The sequence below is a fragment of the Ambystoma mexicanum genome, chromosome 10 (assembly GCF_040938575.1).
Source record: "Ambystoma mexicanum isolate Mex_15411 chromosome 10, UKY_AmexF1_1, whole genome shotgun sequence".
In the NCBI taxonomy this organism is placed as follows: domain Eukaryota; kingdom Metazoa; phylum Chordata; class Amphibia; order Caudata; family Ambystomatidae; genus Ambystoma; species Ambystoma mexicanum.
In genome coordinates, this window is record NC_090932.1 from 44,677,348 (window position 1) to 44,702,654 (window position 25,307).

At 46.6% G+C, this 25,307-nt stretch overlaps 1 protein-coding gene across 6 annotated transcripts in view; it reads right to left on the reverse strand.

Annotated features, from left to right (window-relative positions):
• LPP (LIM domain containing preferred translocation partner in lipoma) overlaps positions 1 to 25,307 on the reverse strand; it is a 1,982,563-nt gene that overhangs the window by 33,500 nt on the left and 1,923,756 nt on the right. For all 6 annotated transcript variants that reach the window (XM_069617470.1, XM_069617468.1, XM_069617472.1 and 3 more), the window contains one exon: positions 19,780 to 19,900. In XM_069617470.1, coding sequence (XP_069473571.1) covers positions 19,780 to 19,900 — 121 coding nt within the window. The remainder of the gene's footprint in view (positions 1 to 19,779; positions 19,901 to 25,307) is intronic.

Below are 25,307 nucleotides of genomic sequence, written 5' to 3' on the forward strand. Positions count from 1 at the left end.
TATAGGTTTAGCCATAATCGCAGGAATTTATTGCGGTGAAATCTGGAGGGAAATTGCTTTAGATATTTGGGTAAATGATCCAAGCTGTTTTCTGCTAATCCTAAATCCAATGTGGTCTTCAAGACAGCTCGGTTTTCTGAGTTCTGTATCCAACTCCATTGACGTAATTTTATTTTGGCTAGTTGTGGAGTAGACAATCACTGTTTCCCACTTGATGTCTGCCGCGTCGACTATTAGCTTTATTTTGTTGACCCAACAACTCAGCAGCCCTTCATGCGGTCTTAACATTGATGCAGACAAAATCTTATATGCCGGTGCTGGATTGGTCAGATATATTTTCCTTACCATACCGATTGATCTCCATAACATTGTTGTATATAAGGAGTCGAGGCCTAGCTCATGTCTAATTGATTTTACTGAGACGTGTGCAGGGAGCCTAAGTACTCGTCTCCAAAACTTGCCTTCCAGTGTTTCCCAGCAATTAACGCTCAAATTCCACCCAGTTTCCGAGCCGAAGCTGATCGCAGGGATGACCTTCTGTTTGTAAAATGTCAGCACTGGGATTGTTGTAAATTTACCATATTCAGCATGATTCCGGGCTCCTTGTAGAGCATAGATGTTCATGCGATTTTTTAGAGTTATTGAGTTGTTAAAAAGTATTCCCAGATAACGTATGGAAGAGACAATTTCAATGTTTTCGTGACTGATGGACCATTTAAATGCACGATCCTTCTTGGTGAACACCTTGCCAGGATCTTTGTCTTTTTTTTGTTTATTATTAAGTCATTTGCTTCACAATACGTTTGGAAGCTACTGAGCAGCCTCTGGAGCCCGATTTGTGTAAGATCCATTAATACAATATCGTCTGCGTAAATTGCATAGCTAATCTTTTGTCCATTCACCTTTGGCGGGAAGCATTTAACGTCTCTAAACGCTGATGGAATATCTGCAATGTACAATTTAAACAGTAACGCCGCAAGGGGGCAACCCTGTTTGACTCCATTTTTAGTCGGTATTTTATTTGTTGGCTCACCTTGGGAGTTCATCCGCACACACACTGTGGTATTCGAGTGTAGTGCAATCACTGGATGTAATGGCGACGCTGGGCAATTGCACTTGGATAGCTTTCTCCACAATTTGTCTCGATTAACTGAGTCAAATGCTTGACGCATGTCAATGAATGCCAAAAACATTTTTGATTTTTTCTTCAGCGTCTCCAGTTATCAGAGTTAGTATCATCAGGTTTACCTCGGTCCCCACACCTTTGGTAAAACCTGTTTGTCTACAGTCCATCAAACCTGATTCGTTAGCCCATCTCGTTAGTTTGCGTTGTAGACAGGTTGCAAAGATTTTTCCAATAGTGTCAAGAAGAGCAATCGGCCGATAGTTTGTGGGGTCGGCCCAAGTGCCCTTCTTGAACACTGGTACGACAACCGCTGATCTCCAAGAGTCTGGTATTTCTTTAAACAATGCGATTAATTCAAATAAGTAGACAATGAAAATGGACCATTGCTCTTTTTTTTCTTTCAGCATGTTAGTTATGCCATCAGGCCCTGCCGCCCTAGAATTTTTTTAGATGCTGGATTATGAGCGCAATGTCCTCCGTGTTCTCAATAACATCCCAGGTTACATTGCCTTCTAATGTCAGCGCAGTACTGCATGTGAAGGAAGCTCCGAATACTTTGCGAAAATGATCTTCCCAATTCGCCTTTGAGATGCTATTCGACTGCGATAACTTTTGGTTCAGCGTACCTTTATTTAAGATCTTCCAAGTTTCTCTTGAATTGTGAGTCAAGATTAACTTTAATATTTGTTCGCCTCTTTCCTGATCTCTTAAGCACATGAAAGACTTCAACCAGTTCCTGTATTTCAACTTCCTCTTTTTAATTTCTAGGGCAACGTTATGACACTAATTTCTTAAGGAGTCTAATGTCTTTACGCAGACTCTTTTTTTCGTTGCACACAGTACGGCTGAAGACGTGTTTCGGTTCTTTAGGTAAACTGCCTCTTGACTTAATTGCGGCACGAAATTTCGTAAGCATTGGTGCAAAATTTATTTTGCTTTGTGGTGACAAATTTCCTTCTCGGAGATTTTGTTATAGCTTTTCTACTTGGGCCGCCTTGATTCGAAGCCTGTTCCCACCTTGATTGACCTCAACAGCGGTTACATAGATGCTATAATATGTAATTTTATCACACATCCAATGTAACACCAATGGATCATGGTCACTTATCACTTTTACGTATTTCAAGATCTTTGATGTTGGTCCATACATTATTTGAGATCCATATATAGTTTAGCGTTTTATGCGTTGTCTCGCAATGCCAGGTTGGCTTGGACGGATTATCACTCTTTGTCTTCCCATTCAGCATATTACAGTCACGGGATTCCATAGCACTACACCATAGGTGTCTTCTCTCCGCATAGGGATCTGATGATTCTTTTGTGAGCCAAATTGTTGACTGGATGTCATCAAACCAGGAACAGTTTAGATCGCCACATATGATTATCTGCAGTGAGTGCCATTTCAACAGATTGTTGTCTATGATTGCTGTTAGCGATTTCAAAGAACAGCTCGTAAATATCTTCGGGTTCCAGTACGTGTTTATCAAAAGTAACATTTTTGGGACATCGAAGACCGTTGGTTTAAAATCCATCAAGATCCCTAGAACAAATAGGTTGGGCATATAGGTTTCTTTTATTTCCCAACCAAAGGAATTGCTCAACATTATTAACAGCCACGAAAATGGGCGACCAAGGCGATTTTTTCCTGCGGGGTTTAGTATTATGGAATACCCATCTCTTATTGGTTCTTCTCGTAGCCACGTTTCTTGTAGACATATCGGAAGGTTGTTGTCTAGCGAAAGAGAAAGATCTCGAAAGAGATGGGTGAAACCCTGTGTGTTCCATGACACCAGTCCAGTGAGCACTTTTCCGTTCTGCGAGACTAGTTACTTCCTGCGCTGACCAGTCGTATTATCTCTCAACTTATTCTGGGCTGTTTTGGCAATTCCTGCGGGATGAATGTTAAATACTTCTTTTAGGATGTCTCTCCTCTTTTTGTTAGTAGTGCGGCTGTCTTCAGCCATGGACTTGCTCAATGACCGCTGTTTCTTACTTTCTTCTCTTTGGAATGAAACCTGAAAACCATTTGAAAGAAGTTAGTCTTTCGCTGCTAGTATGGTTTTTTCTACCGCTTGTGAGCGGATATCTAAGAAAACTTGGTCAGAGCAGGTCTCCAAAATATATTCAACGAGATGGATGTCATCTGACGCGATTGTACACAATAGAGGAATTACATGAAGTAAACGCATCACGTTATTTCTGTTCAGGTTTACTTCATTCCCGTCTGGAAAGATGTTTACAATCCGAATTTTCCCTGTCGCACCTGAATGCACACAAAGTTTCTCGGCACACTCTCGATGGTGTTGTCCAGTCTGTTTTGACCTTTGCACTTGTGTTTGTCTTGGGTTTAGAGATTTGTTTATCTCGTTTCTATTTTTAGAGTCCTCCTTAGATCCAGTGATAGAACTTGACAGTACACTCTTTGGTACAGTGATTTGATCTTCATCTTCGTTTGGGAGTTGAGTCATTTTGCCTTTTTTCGGTCTACATCCACAGGGCGAGTGGTTTGATGACTAGGACCTATACGACTGCGCACGGGTGAGCACACCAGTAGTGCCCTCGTTTTCCTGACTTGCTGATTCCTCGTCACTGTCAATGGAGTACGTGGACCACTCCTTAACAGCCAGTGACTCCTTTGTAGCCTCTCCAGAGCAGGGGTCCCCGTCCAACCTGGGGCGTTTTTTTGGAATTGGTCCCAGAAGCTGGTCTCGTCCGGCTTCTTTCGAGACCCCTTCATTGGTTTCTTTGTTGGCTTGGAGTTCAAGTGTCTTATCAGCTGTCATTCGCGGAAATAATCCCACTTTTCGGGGTGTAGACAAATTTCGAATGAATTGTTTGGTTTTTGCTGGTAGCTGCTTACGACGCCTTTTCTTTGTACCGGCGATCGTCTTATTACTTCCATCGCTGTTTTTTATGGATAGGTCCAGTGTCTTTGCATTCCCCTGAAATATGCCGAAGGTATTGCACTGGGTACCCTTTGTGGGCTCCTGCATTTGCACTTCTGGTAAATTTGCCGGAATGATTGAATCAACAATCACTGACGGTAGAGCCTGCTCAACAGATTTTACACATGTCTTGGATGCGTCAGCTGATCCAACTTCATTTTGTACTGCGTTTGGGAGTACTGCCGGTACTCCAGAAGGTATTGGTTGACTCATGATACATGTCTCTTCAGCATGAATCGCTGTATTGACCGGTTTGGGGATGCCCTTTGAATGCTGTTCTTCTTGTGGATTATTGTAGCACAACTGATCGTTCAAGCAATTTTTGTCTAAATGTGGAAACCATTTCATGCATTCTAAAATGGCCTCCATAAGGTCAGCAGAATTAGTGTGCTCTTTCATAGCCAGATCACCCAATCTATGTTGCCATTGCAGCGAAAGGTTAGCCTCCAACTTTTTTGTTGTAATAGGGAGTAGCTGTGAGTCAGATTGGACAATTTGTTTTCCATATTTGTCAGTATTGCGCCTTGGTCCCTTATTGAATCATTCAGTGATTCGTACAATTTTACAAAGGGGATTAAAGCCATGGACGTCGCGGCTAGCACATTGTTATGTATCTGGATTGATGCAGCTACTGATAGATTAGCTTTCTGGACAGTATCCTTTTCTTGCTCATTTGATGCTTGCTCTTTATCACGTTGCTTTGATTGATCCCCATTTGCAATCTCGGAGACTTCACCATTAGTATGTGACTGCTCCGATGTTGCATCATCACGAATTTGTAGCACCGAGTCGTTTAGTGCATCACTTAACCCGATTACTATGTAATTTACTTGCAAGGTTTTTTCATTACCAAGCCGGCTTCTGCCGAGCTTACATTTTTTAGGCTGTGATTTGTTTCTGTGACACACATCGCCCTCTTTGTGTTGCCTGGTTGTAAAAAGCTATGGTCAGCCTGTCTTTAATTTGCAAATAGTCATCAGACAAATGCTTGGATAGGCGAGCCTCACGCTCGGCAGCGGCACGCCTCGGTGTTAGGAAAATCGTCATTTTTATTTTGATTAGACTCGGTTCCTGTTAAATTTACTTTTATTGGGTCAGATTCAGGCCGATTGATCAAGTCACTACCCGCAGCTAAACAACTGCTGCGTTGTCTACCGTGGGGGTCCAGTTAACAACGCCTTCGATGTAAATTGGGTAGTGTCTGATTCCCAGTTTGTTGTGCATTTGGCATTCAGCGTTCCAGGCGCGTTGTTTTTGTGGATTCGGTCCATTTGCCTGTCAGGAAAGACGAATCCCGTTTGATTGGGATGCGGTAACGGATGATTTACAATGCAAGTACGAGGCGTGTTCACTCCCTCTGCAGGTGAGGGAGGAGCCAAGACCGAAACCAGTGCTGCTGATTGTAAAGAAGGCGTATTTAGTATAGCAGCCAATGGGTCGGTTTGGATATGAGGTCGATGTACATCAATATTAATGATGCAATTTGTCTGCTCACTCGGCAACTGGGGCTCGAAAGATACTTCCCTCTGTTCAAAAGGAGCCCACTGTAACTTGTAGCTCCAATAATTCAACGTCTGTGACATCAAACGGCGAAAGGAATTGCGTGGGGTCTATGGTTATTCCATTATGCAGTTCACACGTGAAATCACTTCTATCGTCGTTGAAGACGCTGGCGTCGAATCTAGGTGAGGAAGTTAGTAGAGAGCGGGCTGGTTGAGATTTCGCCTGTCCCATGGGACAGAGAATTCCTTCGGGCTGACCAAGTAGTTCAACAAAAGGCAATTGCGCTCTCGTGAGTTGTGCATCAGCGATTTCCTCCTCGTTTGTGGTTACTTGGGCAGACGCAAGCGCCTGTAAAGAAGGTATGTTCGTTTGCGTGTCATTTATTACAACCATTTCTGCACTTCCAACGCTTACCTCAACGACGATCTTTGGAGCTGTGGTGATGCCGAAATCTTTTGTGAATTTCAACTGATGGCGCTCAAATAACGTTTTCAACCTTGTCTGTGGGCCCGGCACCGCCGTTTTACCACCGATGACCATCTTCTATCAATCACCGTCCTTACACCGTCCTGATGCGGACTGGGCAGACTGGAACTCTACGGGACTCCGCGCGGCGCTTCGCGCCTGCAACACCTATTTAAGGTGGAGTCAACCAGTTAAAGGGCCAGTGTAGAACAGTTTGAAAAAGTCTCCAGCAAAGCACAATGTAGCAGCAGCTCCTCTCAGTTCAGAATCCTGGGCAGACTGGGACTCTGATGCTGCCTAGAAACTGGACACAAGCGTTTTGTAAAGGGTAGTGTCTAGTTCCCATTCGAGAAATGGACAGAAGCAAGGCTCTAAATGTAGAGGACAGGCAATTAGGCCCAATAGCCTTTACAAGGGTCTGGCAAATGACAATAATGGTTTACACCTCCAACCAATTGCCCCACCTATGATGTATAAAAGGCTGCAGCAGGAGAGAGAAGGAAGGAGCTGGAGCAGGAAAGCTGGCAGTAGTAGCAGAAGTAGAAGAGCACGAGGCTGGCAATCCATGAGGAAGTGTGATCACTTAAAGGACGCCAGAGCGTGGAGACGGCAGATTTCACCTGCAAGTTCTGAGAGGGTCCTGTGTTCACAAACCCTGCGTTGCCATGGCTGCACTGCGAAAGACATGCTGAGCATGGAAGTTTTCCCAGGTGTACCTAGTGGCTGTAATTTCAGAGCCGTGACTGTGCTGAAGCCAGAGGCCCATAGCAAAAATTAAGCCAAGGGACAAAGGAGCAAAGGAGACTCCCAGTTGGCGCGACTGGACCCGAGACACTCGTGCTGCAGAAGGGTATGGGTCCCAAGTTTGCCCAAAGCTGTAGTAGAAGTGAAGGTGAAGCAGACCGCAACCGCAGTGTTCCTGGAGTCGTTGAGTGAAACTCAGCGTTCAGGTTCACTCTGAAACCCTTGCCGGTAACTGTTACCAGCTCTAAAGTGACTTTGAGAAGGGAGTATTAACAGTTCGTCATCGTGAAAAGTATTACTAACAATGGAAATGTATCACATGCACTTGCAGTGAATGCTGTAGTGCTCGCGTTTGAAGAAAAGCATTTAATTTCCCATCGTTGAACTATTAATGTTGCCGAAGTGGTCACGTGTCTCCAATTAAAGAGGGAACGCTTGATAAAACATTACATACAGCAGCGAAGCAAAGTCGAGTGTGGCCAATTGTGATTCCTGACAGGAGTTAGAAAGCAGTTGCGTCATATTACGTGGGAGTACAATCACTTGTTGTTATTGAAGGTTAAAGATCTACATTAAAGAGTGGTTGCTTGTACCTAAATCTGGTTTTCCTTTGAAGGCTGTACCTTGTAACATTAAGAACAATTATTCTTTAAACACAGAGGTGTTGTGCTGAAGGGAAGAACAATCATTACCCAAGCCAATAGGCAACCCCTTTCTATAGTGAAGCAAACCCTGTTTAAATCTATCCACCTGATCTACAAAGTTGTTAAAGGTCCAGTGTCCTCTTATAGAAGTGTGACATTTTTATCTGAAGCTGGAATTCTGGCAATACAGCTTCAGGGCACCTACTGGAACCAAGAAGGTGTTAATAAAGCTGGGGAGGGGAGCTGGGTACTTGTAAAGAAGATTGAACAAATAATCTGGAATGCTGAGACTGCTGAAGTTGAGAGAAAGTCAGCCTTAAGAAGACCCTGTTATATATTTGCCAGGTTATATATTTGTGGCAGTAAAGCAGACTGTGGTTGTGTATAACACTGTCAGTGGATGTAACATTGACGTTGGTTAAAGTAGTGGCATACTGTAGATCAAAGGAGCCTGTTTGCACGCAAAATCGTTTTCAGCTCTGCCTCCTTTCCTGCATAGAAAGTTGCTGTGGGTGTAAAAATCGTTTTTAGCTGTGCTTCCTTTCCTCCATTGAAATTGCCTGTATGTGTGAAAATATTTTAGCTGTGCCTCCTTTCCTGCAAATCATTTAAGCTCTGCCTCCTTTCCTGCATTGAAAGTTGCTGTGGGTGTAAAAATCGTTTTTTAGCTGTGCCTCCTTTCCTCCATTGAAATTGCCTGTATGTGTGAACATCGTTTTTAGCTGTGCCCCAATCTTACTTGTTTGATCTTACACCTAATACCCTTCTAGCCTATTGTGCCAAGTGCATCAGGTTCAGAACCGTGCTTTGCAGCATACTCATCCCCACCTCACCTTCTCTCTGCCTCTCACCTCCTCCCTCGTTCCGAGATGGTACTCTCCATCTCCCTATCTTCTCCAACTGCTACACCATCACCTATCCTCCCTCTCTCACTAAACCCGGACGGAAAAAAACATTAAAAAGAAGTCATCCTTGCTGCTAACCCAGTGCATCCTCAAGAGAAATCTTCATTGACATCCTCTTTTCCGTCCCATCTCCCGACCTATGGACCTCTCACCTCACTGCCACTCTCCCACCTTATTATTCAAACTCCATTAAAAGCAGCAACAAGTAGGAAGTCCTCCTTGCGGGTGTCTTCTCTTCTCACTGCTGTAGCAAAGTTTACATCACGGGCACAGTCCTGGTTCAAGGTCCTCAGGCCAATCTCCTCCTATTAGACCGACTCCTGCCTTCTCTCATCAATGTCCTTCCATCCCCTGCCCCTCCCCCTTCTATCCCCTCCACTCCTCTCCAGACGGATGCCCCACGTCCCGTCACCCGCCTCAAAAAACCTTCAAAGACAGCAACCGTCTCCATCTGGCAACCCTCAACTCACGCTCAGCCGTCAAGCATTCTGCTGACATCTGCCTTCTCCTTGAAGACACTGACCTGGACATACTTGCACTCACTGAAACTTGGTTCAACGCCAGCTCTGTTACTTCCTTTGACTCAATCCCCCCGGACGGCTATAAGATCACCTCTAAACCTCAATCGCACCGTGCTGGCGGTGGAGTTGCATTAATCTTCCCAGAGTGGATTCCCTCCACCATCCTACCAGTCAGCCGTATTCGTCCTTTGAGAGCCTAGTGTGCAAATTGGCCCTCTCTCCTTCCTCCACCTTGACCATTGTTACCATCTATCGGCCCCCTGGCACTTCTTCTCTTTTCCTTTGTGAGTTGGGCAGACTTCTGTTGCTCTCTACTCGCTGCCACCTCTAACCTGCTACTACTAGGTGACTTCAATATCCACCTAGACTCCCCTTGCACAGAAACCACCCTCTTCACTGACCTCTGCTCCTCCCATACCTCTCCATTCTTCCCTCTTGCCCTACCCATTCTGTTGGACACACGCTAGATGCCATCATCCACTCCACTACATTCTCTACTCCACTGGCCACCCCTCTCTCCTCTCCTCTCCTCTCCCCTCCCCTCCCCTCCTCTCCTCTCCGGGTCCCTGTGACAACTCCTCAAAGCTCTATCTTCGTGTATGAACATTTGTCCGATGAAACAAGTGTCAGCTGCCGCCTTCTCTTCCACCTTCATTCCCCCTTGCCCACCCAACACAGACGTTTCTGCTGATTCTGCCCTGAGCAACCTCTATCTGTCCATCCCCAACACCCTTGATATTCCTGCCCCAGTCATGAGGATCCACCTGAAACCTGCTTCCAAGCGTAACACCTGGTACGACTCCGATCTTGCAGACCAAAAAAGTAATTGCAGGGCTGCTGAACAGAAGTGGCACACTTCAGGCTCACCATCTGACAAACTGGCCTGCTGCCTGATCCAGAGACACTACAGACTCTCCATCGGTGCCAAGAAAAGAGCCCCCATTCAGGCATGAGTGTCCAATGCATCCAACAACATGGCTGAACTCTTCAAAATCTGCAGGGAACTGGCCAACCCATCCGCAGTATCCTCTACCCCTACTCTTTCCCATGCCCTCTGCAATGCACTCGCCTCTCATTTCCAAAACCCAGTACATACTTGACAGCCTTGTCATGCACTCTACCATCCCAACCCTCCCCCCTCATCCCCCTCCTACCAGTATTGTGTCCTTTTGCCAACACCCGTTTTTTCCGATGGGTGTTTTGCTGAAAATTCCCATGAACATTTTTTGGGCGGGTGGGAAAGGGAAAAGGGTTGGGGAGGATGGTAAATAAAAAAATAAGGGGGTTGATTGGAGGGGAACCCCCCCAAAATAAATGTTTAAAAAATATTGACATTTTTCGCAAAATTCCTGCGGCAAAACACCTGTCGGAAAAAAGGGGGTCAGCGAAATGACATGGAACCCTCCTACCATTCACCCTCCTCCTCCCGCTTCTTCACTCATGTCTCCCCTGAAGAAGTCACCAGAGTTGTCAACTCCATGAAGGTCTTGTCCAAACAGGTTGCTTCTTGCTCCTCCAGAACCATCAAGGAAAAGATCGCCTCTCGTGCCCCTGCTCGGACCGATCTCTGCAACCATTACTTTGCTACTGGTTCTTTTCTATCTTTCCCTAAGCACTCCCTTGCGTGCCCCCTCCTTAGAAAACCCTCTGCAGACCATTCCTGCCCAGCCAACTACCGCCCCATTTCCATCACCCCCTTCCTGGTGAAACTGCTTGAGAAACTGGCCTTCCCCCAACTCAACTCCCATACCGAACTTGTTGGCAGTCTGCATGATCACCAGTCTGGATTCCGAGCATCCAGAGGCACAGAAACTGCTCTTCTGAACACCCGTGAAGAACTGCTTGCATCTCTTGAATCCAATTCCTCTGCGGTCCTCGCTCTTCTAGATCTCTCTCCTGCATTTGACACAGTGAATCATTCCATCCTCATAAAAAGGCTCCAAGACATCCTTGGCATCTCAGAGTGGTCACTGGACTGGCTTACCTCCTTCCTATTTGACCATTCCTCCAAAACCATTCTTGGCCTTTTCTCCTCTCCTTCTTCCTCTACCACCTGTGGCGTCCCCCTCAGGGCTGTATTCTTTCGCCCTGGCTCTTTAACAAATACCTTTCTCTACTGGCAGGACGCATTTCCTCCTTCTCCCTCAATTTACAGTGCTACGCTGACGATACACACCATTTCTTCAAACTTCCCACTAACACCCTTCCACCCTTCTTCATCCCTGACTGCCTCTCTGCCATCCAGGCCTGGTGCCCTGCAAAAGACCTCTGCCTCAATGCCAGCAAAACAGATTCCCCCTGTTGGGGCCCCTGCACCTCACTTCTTCCCTGCACTCTGGCCTGCCTCCATGCCCCCCCCACCCTATCCACTGTTGTTAGGAATCTCAGAGTCATCATCGACTCCTCCATTTCCTTCATCCCTCATATTCAGGACATTGTCAAGAAGTCCCACTTTAACCTCTTCCTTCTCAAAGGGACTGTACCTTTCCTCACCTCCCCCAGAGACTCAATGTTACCCGTGCGCTGGTTCTATCCAGGCTAGACTACTGCAATAGCCCCCTCCTTAATCTTCCTTCCTCCACCCTGCGACCCCTCCAGTTTACCCAGAATAGAGCAGCGAAACTTATCCTTGGCCTCAAGCCCAGGGACTGCATCTCTCCTGCCTTCCTAAGCCTTCACTGGCTCCCGGTCTCAGCACAGATTAAATTAAAATCCCTCTGCATCATACACAGGGCTATCTGGAGCCGGGAACCAATATCTTCAACGCCTCCTGACCAAATACTCTCTTTCCAGACTCCTCCGTTCCTCCGTCACCAACTCTCTGCGTGTTAAGCGCTTTGCCAAACAGAGCTGGTGTGGATCACTTCGGTTGGCGCCCTCCTGTGGAACAGCCTCCCTCTGCCGCTGCGTCTTGAGCAAGCGCTCCTTAAGCTCCGAAAAAGCCTGAAGACCTTTCTCTTTACCCCCTCCTTCTCTCTTCCCTGCTAATCCTACAGCAGCGTGACTGATGTGCAGGGCCCGTGTGCGTCCTCAGGGCCTTGACCCCCCCCTCCCCCCACATCTCTCATTCCAGCCGCTGCCTTTCTCTATACGGTACTTACTTGGCATTCACTGACGATTGCACTTACGTTCCTCTCCTCTCGGCAGTTACCTTGAGCACTTCTCTATGAGCACCAAAGCAACTTGCACCTCACTCCTCACCCCCCCCACCCTCTCTGCACTTCCATGTTCTGAACACTCACAAAGCATAGTAAGTTTGTCTCCCCTTCCCTTTATTCTCATTATTTGTTTGTACTATTAATGCAATTTATTTATCCTTGCTGTAATTCATTGTTTAACTTCCCCGTCTCTACCCTGTTTGCACTTTGAAACAGTTTTGCTAATTATATAAGCGCCTAATAAGTGACCAATAAATAAATAAAATGGAATAAAAGTTTTTATCAATCTTTGTTTCCACCTCTTAGATGCTCACGTCACTCTGAAAGGAGTTATAGATACAATTCTGATTAATAAATTGTAGCAGCGGCCATCTTGGATAAATGACATCACACAGGCCCTCTGTCACAAATTCATACAAAACACCTTGTATACATGATTATATGCTTCATTTGCAATGCACCCCCGGTATGCATATCCTCTTTTCATTCAAAATCCCACAGAATTAGGCATGCCCTTTAACTATATTTGTATTTGTATTTATTTCGTTTATATAGCGCTTTACTCCAAAGTGCTGCACATTTTAACAACAGGATACATAAAACAATTAACATTATAACAGTAACAGTAGAAGCAATTTACAATTCTGAGAGGAAGAAGGAGAGTAGTGCAGTAGAACTGAGAGGGAGACGGAGGGGTGGGGAGGAGGGAGGGAAACGGATGGCGTAAAGGGTGAGAATGGGGCGGATGGGAGTGAGATGATCAAGGTGATGAGGCAAGAGGGAAAGGGGGCAAGAAGGGGGAGGGGTTTCATGGCGGGAAATGGAGAAGGAGAGATTTGAGGAATGTGCGGAATGAGGAAAAGGTAGAAATAGAGCAGAGTGAGAGAGGCAAGGCGTTTCAGTGCAGGGGAGCTAGGAGTTGGAAGGAGTGGAAACGGGATGTGGCACAAGGGGATGAGGAACAGTGAGAAGGAAGTGGTCAACAGAGCGAAGGGAGCGGGAGGGAGTGTAGAAAAAGAGAAGGGAGGCGAGATAAGTGGGAGCAAGACTGTGGAGAGATTTAAAGACTAGGCAGAGAAAGTGAAATTTAAGTTGGGAGTGAAATGGAAGCCAGCCAAGGGAGGAAAGGGAAGCAGAGATGGAGTCACGAGAGGAGAGGAGACAGAGGGTACAGATGGCAGAGTGGTAGATAGATTTAAGGGGGGGCGAGATGAGAAGTAGGAAGTCCAAAGAGTAAGGAGGAGCAGTAGAAGAGACGAGAAAAGATAAGGGAGGAGATTAAAAGTTTAGTAGCAAAGAAAGTGAGAGAGGGGCAGACTTTGTGAATATTAAAGAGGTGGAAGCGACAGGCACGAGAGGTGAGAGATATGATGGGAAAAAGTGAGGGAGAAGTCAAAGTGAATGCCTAAGTTGCGAGCGTGGTCAGAGATGGGGAGATTAGAAGGAGGAAAATTAATGAAAGGAGGAGGAGAGGGAGGGGGAAGAGAGTTGGAGGGGAAGAAAACTACTTCAGTTTTATCAGTGTTAAGGGAACGGAAGCGAGAAGACATCCAGTTTTTAATTGCAGTAAGACAGGAAGAGAGTTTAAGGTGGAGGTTGGTAGAGAAGGAAAGGAAGAGCTATGTATCGTCGGCATAGAAATGGTGAGAAATGCCAAATGAGGAGATAACAGGGGCAAGGAGGGAGGTGTAGAGTGAGAAAAGGAAAGGGCCAAGCACCGAACCTTGGGGTACTCCGTATACCAGAGGCTTGGTAGGAGAGGAGCAGACTCCCCAGGAAACAGTAAAAGAGCGGGAGAAGAGGTAAGAGGAAAGCCAGTTAAGAACAGAGCCTTTGAATCCAAAGAAAGAGTTTTGAGAAGAAGGGGGTGATCGACAGTGTCGAAGGCAGCAGAGAGGTCTAGAAGAATAAGGACAGAGGATTGCTTAGAGTGTCGAGCGGAGAGGAGGGAGTTAAGGATGTAAGTGAGGGCAGTTTCAGGAGAGTGTTCAGGACGGAAGCTAGATTGAGAGGGAGGAAGGAGAGAGAGATTAGTGACAAAGGTTGAGAGCTGCGAGTAGGCAAGGCACTCGAGAAGCTTAGAGAGGAATGGGAGAAGTGAGATAGGACGGAAGTTGGAGGTGACTAGGGGATCAGCAGAAGGTTCCCTTAGAATAGGAATGATAGTGGCATGTTTGAAAGCATTGGGGAAGATAGCGGAGGAAAGGCAGGTGTTGAAGAAGGAAGTTAAGTAGGGAATTACAAGAGGGTAGATCTTAGGTATAAGGAGGGAGGGGGGAAAGGGTCAGTTGGAGCAGACGAGGGGTGGGCTTTGGAGAGGAGGATGGAAACGTCAAAAGGGGAGAAGTCAGTCATGCACATAGAAGGGAGAAGGGGAAGGGGGGGAGTGAGAGGAGCAATTGATTTTATGCCGAAGGACAAGGATCTTGGAAGAGAAGAAGTTAGCAAAGTCGGAGGGAAAAAGGGTGGAAGAGGTTGAGGGATCAGCGGTAGGAGGAGAGAGAAGACTAGAGAGAGTTTGGAAGGTGTGGTATGGGTGGGAGTCTTGGGATTGGAGAAGGTTGGAGTAGTAGGAGCGTTTTGCTGAGGAGAGGCAAGAGTCATAAAGAGAGCGATAAGAGAAATATGAAGTTTGGTTGGAAAGTGAAAGAGATTTGAGCCAGTCTCCCTCAAGACGTCGGAGGAGACGCCGCATGGAGAGAAGTTGAGGAGAAAGCCACGGTTGAGAGGGTTTCCGGGTTGGATGGAAGAAGGAAAGGGGGTGAAGTAGATCGAGGGAGGAGGAGATAGAAGAGAAGAGAGTAGAAAGTGCATCATTGGCCGATAGTGAAGAGAAATCTTGGAGAGAGGGGAGAGAAGAAGAGCAAGTGTTGAGAAAAAGGGAGGGATCAAAGTTGCGAAGGTCATGTCGTGAAAAGATGGAAGGGGAAGGCTTAGGAGAAGAAGGGTGGGGAAGGGGGATAAGTGAGAAGGAGAGTAAAGCATGATCGGAGAGATAGATAGGAAGTTTGGAGACAGTGGAAGAGGGGTAGGAAGAGTTGAAAATAAGGTCAAGAGTGGATACATAGGAGTGAGTAGGAGAGGAAGGTAGGGGGGAAAGGAGGTAGGAGTCGAGGATGGATAAAAGGGGAGAGGAGTGAGGGAGAGAAGGGAGGTGAAGATTAAAGTCGCCAAGTACAGTTAGAGGAGAGGGAGAGATGAGAGAAAGGAGATGATCAAGGTCATCATAGAAGGAAGAGAGAGGGCCAAGGGGTCGATATATGATTAGAAAGGAGATGGGGTGGGGAGAGGAAAAGGATTCGTAAAGAAATTCGAAGGAAGGGAAAGAAGGAAGAGAAGGAGGGGAGGTAGAGGAAATGTATTTGGGATGGAAGAGGAGGCCAATACCTCCGCCAAGGCCAGTAGCGCGAGAGATATGAGAGAAGGAGGAGGAAGAGGTGGTAAGGGAAGCAGGGACTGTAATGTTGCATGGAGGGATCCAGGTTTCAGTTAGACATAGGAAATGAAGGTTGAGAACATGTCTAAAACTGCAGAGGTCTTATTGCAGATGGATCTGGCGTTCCAGAGAGCAATGTTCATGAGGCTGGAGGGTTGAACAGCAGGGGGGTGGTAGAGAAGATTAGGGCGGTGAGAGAGGGTAGGTGAAGGACGGGAAGAGTGGCGGAGTGTATTAAGGAGGGGAATGGACATGAGGAGGAAGGAGAAGGTGAGTAGGAAAGGAAGGGGAAGACGGGGTGAGGGAAGGAGGTGAGGAGAGGGGTGATGAGGGCGGTGTGAAATGGTTATGGCAGAACGCATAACAGAGGGAAAGGGAGAGGTATGGTGATTGAATAAAGTGGTAGGGGAGGGAAGCTGGGAGTAGAGGGAGAAGGTGTAAAAGGGAGTCAAATAGGAAGGGCCGAAAGAGACTAGGAATAACGCTGCAGGGAGTAGCAGTGTAAGAGGAGAAGTTGAAGGTGGTAGAGTGCTGAGAAAGGATAGGTTGGCAAAGAGATCCTCGGAGAGAGCAGTCGTGGAGGACCACTACGTCCGTGCAGTTGGAGAAGCTGGTGGTATCAGGTAGACAGAGGCAGTGGAGGAGTCTGGGTTGGCAAGCAGGGGCAGGGAGCCAGCCAGGTCTGGGGACCGTAACAGCTAATAAGTTAGTAGTGGCTTTAGTGTCCTGGCGAGGTACGATCAGGAGTGGTCTACAGGTGGTAGTGAAGAAGCCAGGTAGGCGCGATCAGCGGAGTACTGTCTTTTGTTTGGTAGTGGCTTTTGTGACTGGGCCGAGTACGATCAGGAGCAGACAGAAGGTGGCAGGCAAGGAGCCAGGTAGGCGCAATCAGGAGCCGTGAGCTTATTCCTGGCTGATCCCACGTTGATGAGGAAGCGGGAGGACGCTCAGCAGCAGGGATTGTGTGGTTGGTGGTGAGCTGGGAGCCAGGGAGGGCACATTCAGGTGCTGTGAACGTGTTCCTGGTGGAATCCGCGCTGGTAGGGAAGCGGGTGGAGGCCCGGCTGCAGATCCAACCCGGGACCGGTTCAGCCGATGATGGGCCCACAGTGGTATCGGTGCCCACATTGGTATATTCCCAAGTGCATACCAGTTTCCTCTTAGGATATCATAAACCTACTGTGCTGCATCCTGGAAGTCAAAGTAAATGTTCCCAGGTGCATCAGAAACACTAGTAAGAAGGGAGAACCCCGAGGTGCGACCAGGGTACAAGAATGACCGGGAATATTAACAGAAAAAAGCAAGTGGCTGTATGGTCAAGATCCTTTGTGAGGTTCATATTAGACAGAAGAACCACTTGCATTGCCTGCTGGAAGCTGGTGTGAAGGTTTGCACATGGCAACACTATTTGATGTTCTAAGTGAGACAATGTAAACATTGAGGAAATGTTGGCACAGTACCGGCACCAAAAGTGAAGGGCAACAACTGTGTAACAGCATGACTTACTTTGAGAGTAAAAGGGAACACATTTGTCACAGAATGGATTCTTATGGACTCGATAGGTTCCTAAACTTATCGAGATGCAAGTACGGAAATCCTGTAGTTCAAACTGAAGTGCAAATAAATGCAAACAGATATTGAAATTTGATTGTACCAGTCTAAGTAGTAATGAGGCAGGAGCAAGCCACAGCCCTTTATCTGGAGCACTACCTGGAATGGCAGACATGCGCCTTTCTCTAAAGATGCCACCGTGGAGCTATAACACGCGCTTCCTTGTAATGATTGTAGTAGAGATTTGTTTCAGAGGCAAGTGGAAAAAATAAATCCTTGACACGCGGTTAATCACGTTTAGATCATTACGCAGAGGTGTTATACAGGATGAATTTGCTTTCTTGTAATCAATCCCCTCTCTTTCCCCTTTGACCACCTCACTTGTCGCTTGCAACATTGAGGGTTCAGTTTGACAGCAACCTGATCCTCATCCAGTGCATCATGTCCATTGCCACAGAAGCTAGACTCAACCGCCTAAAAATGTGTAAAACGTTGCCATACCTCAAACACTGCTCAGCTAAAGATTTTCTCTTGTGCTAATTAAACTGGACTAGTGCCAGAGACTACTTTTTTTTATTGTTTTATTTATTTATCGTGCCATAGCCAACATTTCACTTTAAACACTTACCAAGACAATACATACAATCAAAATAAAACTCAGACTTTACAAATAATATACATACTCCACTTCCTACATTAACAAAACAGCAGCAGCAAATCTAAAATTAAAAAATACTGAAACAGGAGAAAAGAAAAAAAGAGGCATCAATAGGCAACTTATTTCGAAAACACAAACTCTTTAGTCTCATCGAGACTACAGTCTGCAGGAATTACTTCATTAGACAACACAAGAAAAGCAAAGTAGAAAACACAGCTTCATCCCACTCTACCTTCAATTAGTCTACGCTTCCTTCTCTCCTCTTGAGCTCATTCATTGATCAAATTAAGTTCCCTCAGAGCTCTAACAAGTTCCATGGAGAGAGCCGACTCTTGACATGAGGATAATCTCCCCCAGAATTCATTGGTATCTAACCATGAGGCATGATGGACAAACCTACCAAATCTTCTTGTCCTCATACTCCAAGTACCTGGGCAATTTGATAATACGTGTTTGGATGTCGGATTCTCACCATTATCACACTTGTCACACCTCAGAAGTATTTTCCCTTCCCTATCTCTAGTTGCCAGAATCTCTAGAATCGCGAGTTGATTTAGCCGAAATCTTAAAATAGCTAATCCCAGACGCAAATCCGGTGACTTTTTTTTTAGGTAGGTAGGGAGCATTGATATTTGCTTATGAACCCTTGTGAAAGAGGCAGATCTCTTTGCCCTCCTCATACTATCTATGGTATCCATCCAATCACGCTGCTTCATCTTTTCATTCACCCTATCCAGATTCCCAAGACAGAGATCAACTTCACAGCCCGCTTTCGTTAATATTTCTAAGCATCTTTGCTGGAATTTGGACAAAAAAAACATTTTTACCCACTTGTAGCTATAGTGCTATTTCCTCAAATAGAGAATTCTTGGGAGGCTCTAAAACCGATCTATATAAAGTCATCCATTTCCATTGCAAACAATATCTAAGTGAGGCAAGGCCTAATTCATAACGACGAGAGACTATAGGGACAGAATCCGGTAACCCCAGTGTGCGTTTCCACAGCTTGGCTTCAATTGGGTCTCATTCAATCTCCATGGCTAGACAATTATAGTCCAAACCAAAAAGAAGTATCGGAACCACCTTGTCTATATAGAATCTTACTAGAGGGAGTAAGGAACATTTTCCAGAGACTACTTCCTGGTCTCTACTCCTTTTCTCCCTTAAAAATAAAACTCAACTTTATGACAAGTATCCTTTTCAAACTTCCTGCACCTCTACCTACCGTCAGCCCGCCAACTGGCTGTCTTTATAATGCCTGCATCTCTATAAATCCACCCATGATCTTGGCCATCTGTCTCCCACCCACACTACCTCGCTACAGTCGCATTCTCTAGCTCACCATCTCTTCACAGTCTATTAGTTCCCTGCATGCATCCATGTGTCCTCTCTTTTTCACTCCCTTTCCCTGCTTTCCCCCGCCACTGGAACGCTCTCAGTATGACCAAAGCCATCTCTTCAATGGGACATGCCTCAAACCGAATCTGCTAGCGATGGAAGGAGCCCTCCCTTACCCCCAAACCCTTCCAGTCTCCCATCCAAACTAACCACCGACCCACTTCTCCTTCATTTTGTCCTCAAGGCCACAATATTGAAGTGGCAAAAGTGTAAATACAGACCACAGGCTGTCAATGCTACAAATAGAAGGTCATGTCCTCCAGCCCAGGCTACTAGTTTACGTTCCTACTTGTACCTCATAATCACCTGGTGCACATCACTCAAGCAACGAACTTATGTAAAGGCATCTTACCCTAGAACTGCATCTGCTGTCCACTATTGCCTACTTTGTAAGTCATTTCTGTTCTAAATGACACCGGGTTCTTGGATAAATTCAAATATCAGTTAAGGGGGAAGGGATGGGAGGGTGGGGTGGGTAGTTTGACTTGTTTATTTCAGAAACAACTGTGGCCAAAATGGATCAGATTCAGCGAAATACAAACCTTAAAAGCAAAACTGAAAAATGTGTTTGGTTAGTAAGCAAGTTTGGGAAAACACCTCCCACGGTTTAGAAAAGAATGCGAGTGTAAGGGCTCTGGTAAAGGTGGTTAGCACAGTCACACAATTTTTCAGGACAAAGTAATGCCAAACCACTCCCATTCCATCAGGAATGAAACAATACTGACCTCACAACGGTAACACTCAACATGGAAGTCCCGATCCAAGGCCACGATACGGACAGTCTCCTCTTGGCCTGTCACTGGCAAAATTGGCTCCTTGCACACAGAGCACCTGGGTGCAAATTTTCTGAAATTAAGATACGGATTTATTAAACTTTTACTGGCTCCACTGAGTTTCCTTAATGACCATTACTGGAGGCCAGAAATGCACAGCTCAGTTGAGTGTTACAAAGTGATAAAAGGTTTCAAGCTAATCATTTCACAGGTTGTGCTGCTTATTTTGCTCTTTAATGCTCAAATGTTTCCAATGAAAATGGCCCACATGCTGGAAAAGCCTCCTGAACACATTCCAAGATGAACATTGCAAGATAGAAAATGCTAATGTACAAAATGCTCACAACAAAACAAAAAGAGGTGATGGCTGGAAGGTTGAATCTTAACCTCTGCATTGCTCTGTGTAAACCTTCCAGCTATCACCTCTTGTTTTGTAAAATGATCACAATACCGTTAAAAATGTGTCATTCCTCCAATGTATGGAGATTTGTGGATCGTTTACTGAAATACTGAAGACTTGCCAAATGTGGTCAACGGGTACGCATTAAATCATTGACCCAGACTCGACCTCCGCAATATTAGAAAAATCCACCCACACCTCACAGACCACTCAACTAAAACACTTCTCAACTCTTGTGCTCACCAAACTGGACTACTGCCTGAGTATACTACCTGGACCCTAACTCTTGCTCCCCTCAACAAACCCCTCCCCTTTGTGGGACACATTTCAAGCTTCCGCCACCTATACCCACCATCACTGATGGTGCTGCAGGCAAAATCAACTAATTGTAAATTCCTGCTGCTCGTTAATCATTCCTACCGTTGCCTTGCCCATATTCCCTTGCTGACTGCATCTCTATAGTTTGTGTAAAATAAAAAAAAATGAGTGTTCCTCGACCAAAGCCAAGAGCTGAATGACAGCAGTGGTTTAGTCTACTTCTCTTGAAGGAGGCCTGCAATTGTTTTGAAGAAGTCTGGCAAAAGGGAGAATCATTTTTAAGTTAAAAGAGGGCATTCCACACAAAGAATAAACAAACTGGAGAGTATATGAGGTCGGGAAGTAGTATGCACCAAATCAATAGACACAGTATAATTACCCAAGATCTGTAACCAATAACCTACTAATTTTAGACCTTAGTCGTGTTCGACACCACGGACAGTGAAATACTTTGCCGCCGTTTGCCATCAGGGAAGGGGTGGAGCTTGCAGTTTTTTGGTATCTCTCCTCTAGTTTTACTCCTTTAGGACGAGGTTGCCCACACAAGCTCAAGGCCCAAATGAACACCAACCAGTTCTGTGATGCTGCGCTGGGATCTGCCTAACTCCAGTCTTGTTCAAGCCATATCCGCGACGGTTATTTGCTTTCTATAGTACCTGCATACTATTTTCTACACATGTTCAGGTGACACCCAGACTAACCACCTCAAATCATACCTCGTCCTTCATTCCCAAAATGTGCCCCTTTATGAATGAGAGCAAGTTATGCTTTAACATCTGTGACAGACCCAAGGATCAAAAATAGAGGACAGACGCAACCATGCAGGTTACACATAATTGTATTGAAAATAAAGAATGAGCTTCGAGGTTGTCATTGAGTCATCAATGTTCAAGCCTGTAAATGGAAATGCCTTCTGCAGTAGAAGTGATAGGCTCTGGATCAGGTGTTCTGCCAATTTGGGTACACAAACTGCACTCAATCTATTAACAATTTAGTCAAACATTCAACAGTCGGATATTGAAATAATTTGATAAGGCCTTTCTCTCTTGTTCCGGGTTTTAATGTTGATATGGTTAGTAGTATTAAAGTTATTCCTCATCAGTTAATAAGTTATTCTCCTCTCCTTTTGTAATCAGCGCTCCTAACCTGGTCCCAGTAGGACTGATATAAAGTTGATATTCTTGTGCCAATATTGGGCACCGACATGATGTTATTGTCTGTACTCGAGCAGGTCCTCTTATAAGCATAGCATCCTGTAGAGCCTTCAGCACCATTAAGGCAGAGAGTACAGTGAGCAAACCACAAAGGTACTTTGGTATTTCAGCAGCTAAACAAAATAAATTGCAAGAGCATTGTGTGCTTAAAAAGTATATGTACGAGGTTTAAGTTACTTACCTGTAACTATTGTTCTCCAGCATGGGTCCGGCATGGATTCACATGCTCATGAATATTCCCTGTCGTCAGGCTGGGAATCCTTGGTAAAAGAAAAACAGTTTAACTTTTACTTCAAAACTATTTCTCCTCTAAAACAATCACTGTCCTCTGGGTCATACTACCCCCATCCAACAACAGTCCTCTCCCTTAGCACCACCCCTGGTGGCCATATTCAGATTTGGTAAGCTTTAAAGTGGCAGTATGAGCCAAGAAGACCCACAGACGGGAAGGGGCAGGGCTCTCATGTGAATCCATGCCAGAGCCATGCTGGAGAAAGATAGTTACAGGTAAGTTAAAAACCTTCTCCAGCATGGGGTCAGGCATGGATTCACATACTCATGAATAACGATTACACAGCAGCACATATACACAACCACGGGAAGCGGCAAGGCTCCACAGAAGCAAACAAAGAAAAAACCACTCACCTCTGGAAACAGACTCACCTTAAACAAACAGGTTACCTAGCACCGCTTGGCTCACTCAGGACTCTTCCCTGGAATCCCTGTTGACACAGTAGAACATTGTGAAGGTGTGCATGGACCTCCATGCAGCAGCCCTGCAGATGTCCAGCAGGGGCACACCAAACAGAAACGCTGTTGTTGCTGCAATGGCAGCGGCCTGCTAGCCATTCGATGTCAGTGCATGCCGCTGGCGGAGATTCACCTGTAGTTGGAAGCCTTCAACAAGGCCTTTCCTTGATTTACAGGTCCAAAGTTGATGAACAACTGAGAAGTCTTCAGAACATTCTTCCTTCATGCCACGTAGAACTTCAAGGCACGAGCAACATCCAGCTAATGCAAGACCCTTTACCCTGGCGACAACGGATTCCGAAAGAAGACCGGTAACTAAGGTACATTGAGGTGGAATTCCAAAGGCACTTTTGGCATAAAAGGTGGGGTGTGTACGCAGTATCACCTTTGAAGCAAGGAAAGACAAGTAAGGCTGCTTGCAAGACAGGGCCTCAATCTCCCTGACTCGCCTGGCCGAGGTGATAGCCAAGAGGAAAGCAGTTTTCCACGAGAGAAACTTGAGCAGGGCATTGATTCGAAGGACGCTCCCATGCAATTAATTCGCACAACATTGAGCTCCCAAGCCGGGACAGGGGCCTTCACTGGTGGGAAAGTCCTGAAGACCCTTTACGAACTCCTGGACACGCCTGTGAGAATACAGCGACGGTCTTCCCGGGGGCCTGGTGTACCTGGATATGGCTGCAAGAGGCACCTTGATAGAGACGTGAGCCAGTCCAGCTTTGGCCAAGGGAAGCAAGTATAGTAGAGGTTGCAGAGCCGTGACACGCAGAGGGTTAATCTTCTGCATCCAGCACCACACAGAGAAGCGTTTCCATTTATGTTTGTAGCACTTCAATGTTGACAAGGCTTTGGCCCTGGCCAGGATGTCCTTAAATTCTGCGGGCAAAGCATACCCTCCAAACTTTAGGGCTGCAGGAGCCATGCCCTCCGGTTCAGAGACTTTGGGTCATGATGCAGAACCACCTCCTCCACCCCCCCTTCTCTGTCGAGAAGGTCTGGGGACAGCGGCAGCCGGATAGACGGTGCCACTGACTGACGGAAGAAGTCTGGATACCAGATTTGCCTCGGCCATGCCGGAGCAACGAGTGGTATCCTGCAGTAGCACTGAGTGTGTTGATCACGTGTAAGGGGAGTGGAAACGACAGAAAGGCGTACAGGAACCGTCCCTCCCATTGGAATGAGAATGCGTCCCCCATGCTCCTCGGTTAAGGGAACCTGCTGGCGAACCTCTGGCACTTGGTGTTTGCCACAGTTGGGAAGCGATCAATCTGGGGCTGGCCCCATTTGCCGAACAGAAAATCCACCTGGTCCCGGCAAAGTTCCCACTCATGGCAAGAACGCAGTTCCCTGCTGAGTGAGTCTACAGTGGTGTTTTTGAATCCTGCTGGGTGAAAGGGGACGAGGAACATGCCTTGACTAACAGCCCAGTGCCACAGGTCCTGGACCTCCTTGGAAAGCCCCAGTGAGCGCATCCCCCCCCCCCCCGGTTCCGGATGTAGAACATGGTGGTGGCATTGTATGAAGATCCTCCCCACCATGCCCTTCAATGACAAAGGAAAAGACTTGAGGGCCCAGATGTTCCGTGGACATTGATGTGGAGGTCCTTCTCTGATCCCAGAGGCCTCTGCCATGCAACTGTCTGGTGTGGGCTCCCCATCCCACTAGAGAGGCGTCCGTGGGGACAGGCTCCTACTGGGGAGGAACCTGAAAGGAAGCTCCCTCGACGGGATGTGGCCGTACACCCCACCACTGTATCGCCCTACGGAAATCCTCGCTGAGTGAGATCCAGTCCCCAAAGTTCCCAGACACCTGCATCCACCTCGCATCCAGGAACTCCTGGTGAGGTCTCATGTGAAGTCTGCATAGGCAAATGAGGCAGATGCAGAAGGACATCATGCCCAGGGGCGACTTGATGGACCGAACCATCGCCGTCAGCATCAACAAGTGCTGTACTTTGCCTTGTATGGCTCTCACCCTCTCCTCTGAGGGCGATGCCAAACACGTCACTGTGTAGAGTCAGGCACCTAGAAACAGCGCATCCTGAGATTGCGTCAAGCAAGACTTTGGATAGTTTATGGAGAACCCCAACTCCGTCAGCAGATGTATGTTCTTGGATGTGTGTTCGCCTGCCAAAGCATGGGAGCAGGAACACACTAGCCAGTCATCCAGGTAGGGGTATATGTGGATGCCTTGTAGACAAAGATGTGCCGCCACTGGGGCCAGGCACTTCGTAAATACCCCTCAGCCGATTTCAGGCTGAAAGGCAGAGCCTTGAACTGGTAATGCGGACCTTGAAGTACGAATCGCAGGAACATGCAGTTTATCTCGTGAATGGGGATGTGGAAGTAGGCATCCTCCAGATCCAACCTCTTCAGAAAATCTCCTTGCTCCAGCTGGCCAAGCACGTGTTGCAACGTGACCATCCAGAACCTTTGGGAGTTCAAGTACTTGTAGAGACGATGAAGATCTAGGATCAGCCTCCACCCCCCTGTTTTCTTTTGAACCAGAAAGTATCTGGAGTATACTCTGGAGCCCGGAGATGCTGGGGGACAATCTCTATTGCCCCCTCCTGTAACATGGCCCGGGTTGTTCCCGTCACTGGATCAGTGGAATATGGGGACACCTGTGTTAGAACTCCAAAGTGTGCCCCCCCCCCCCCCGTCCGAGAGTGTCCAGCACCCATCTGTCCGTGGTGATCTTTTCCTACGTGCTGACAAAGTTCGCCAGCCAGCCTCCCATCAGGGTGCATAAGTGGGGGCCGGAGGCCACGGCCAGTTCAGGCCTGCTTGGGGGTGGGA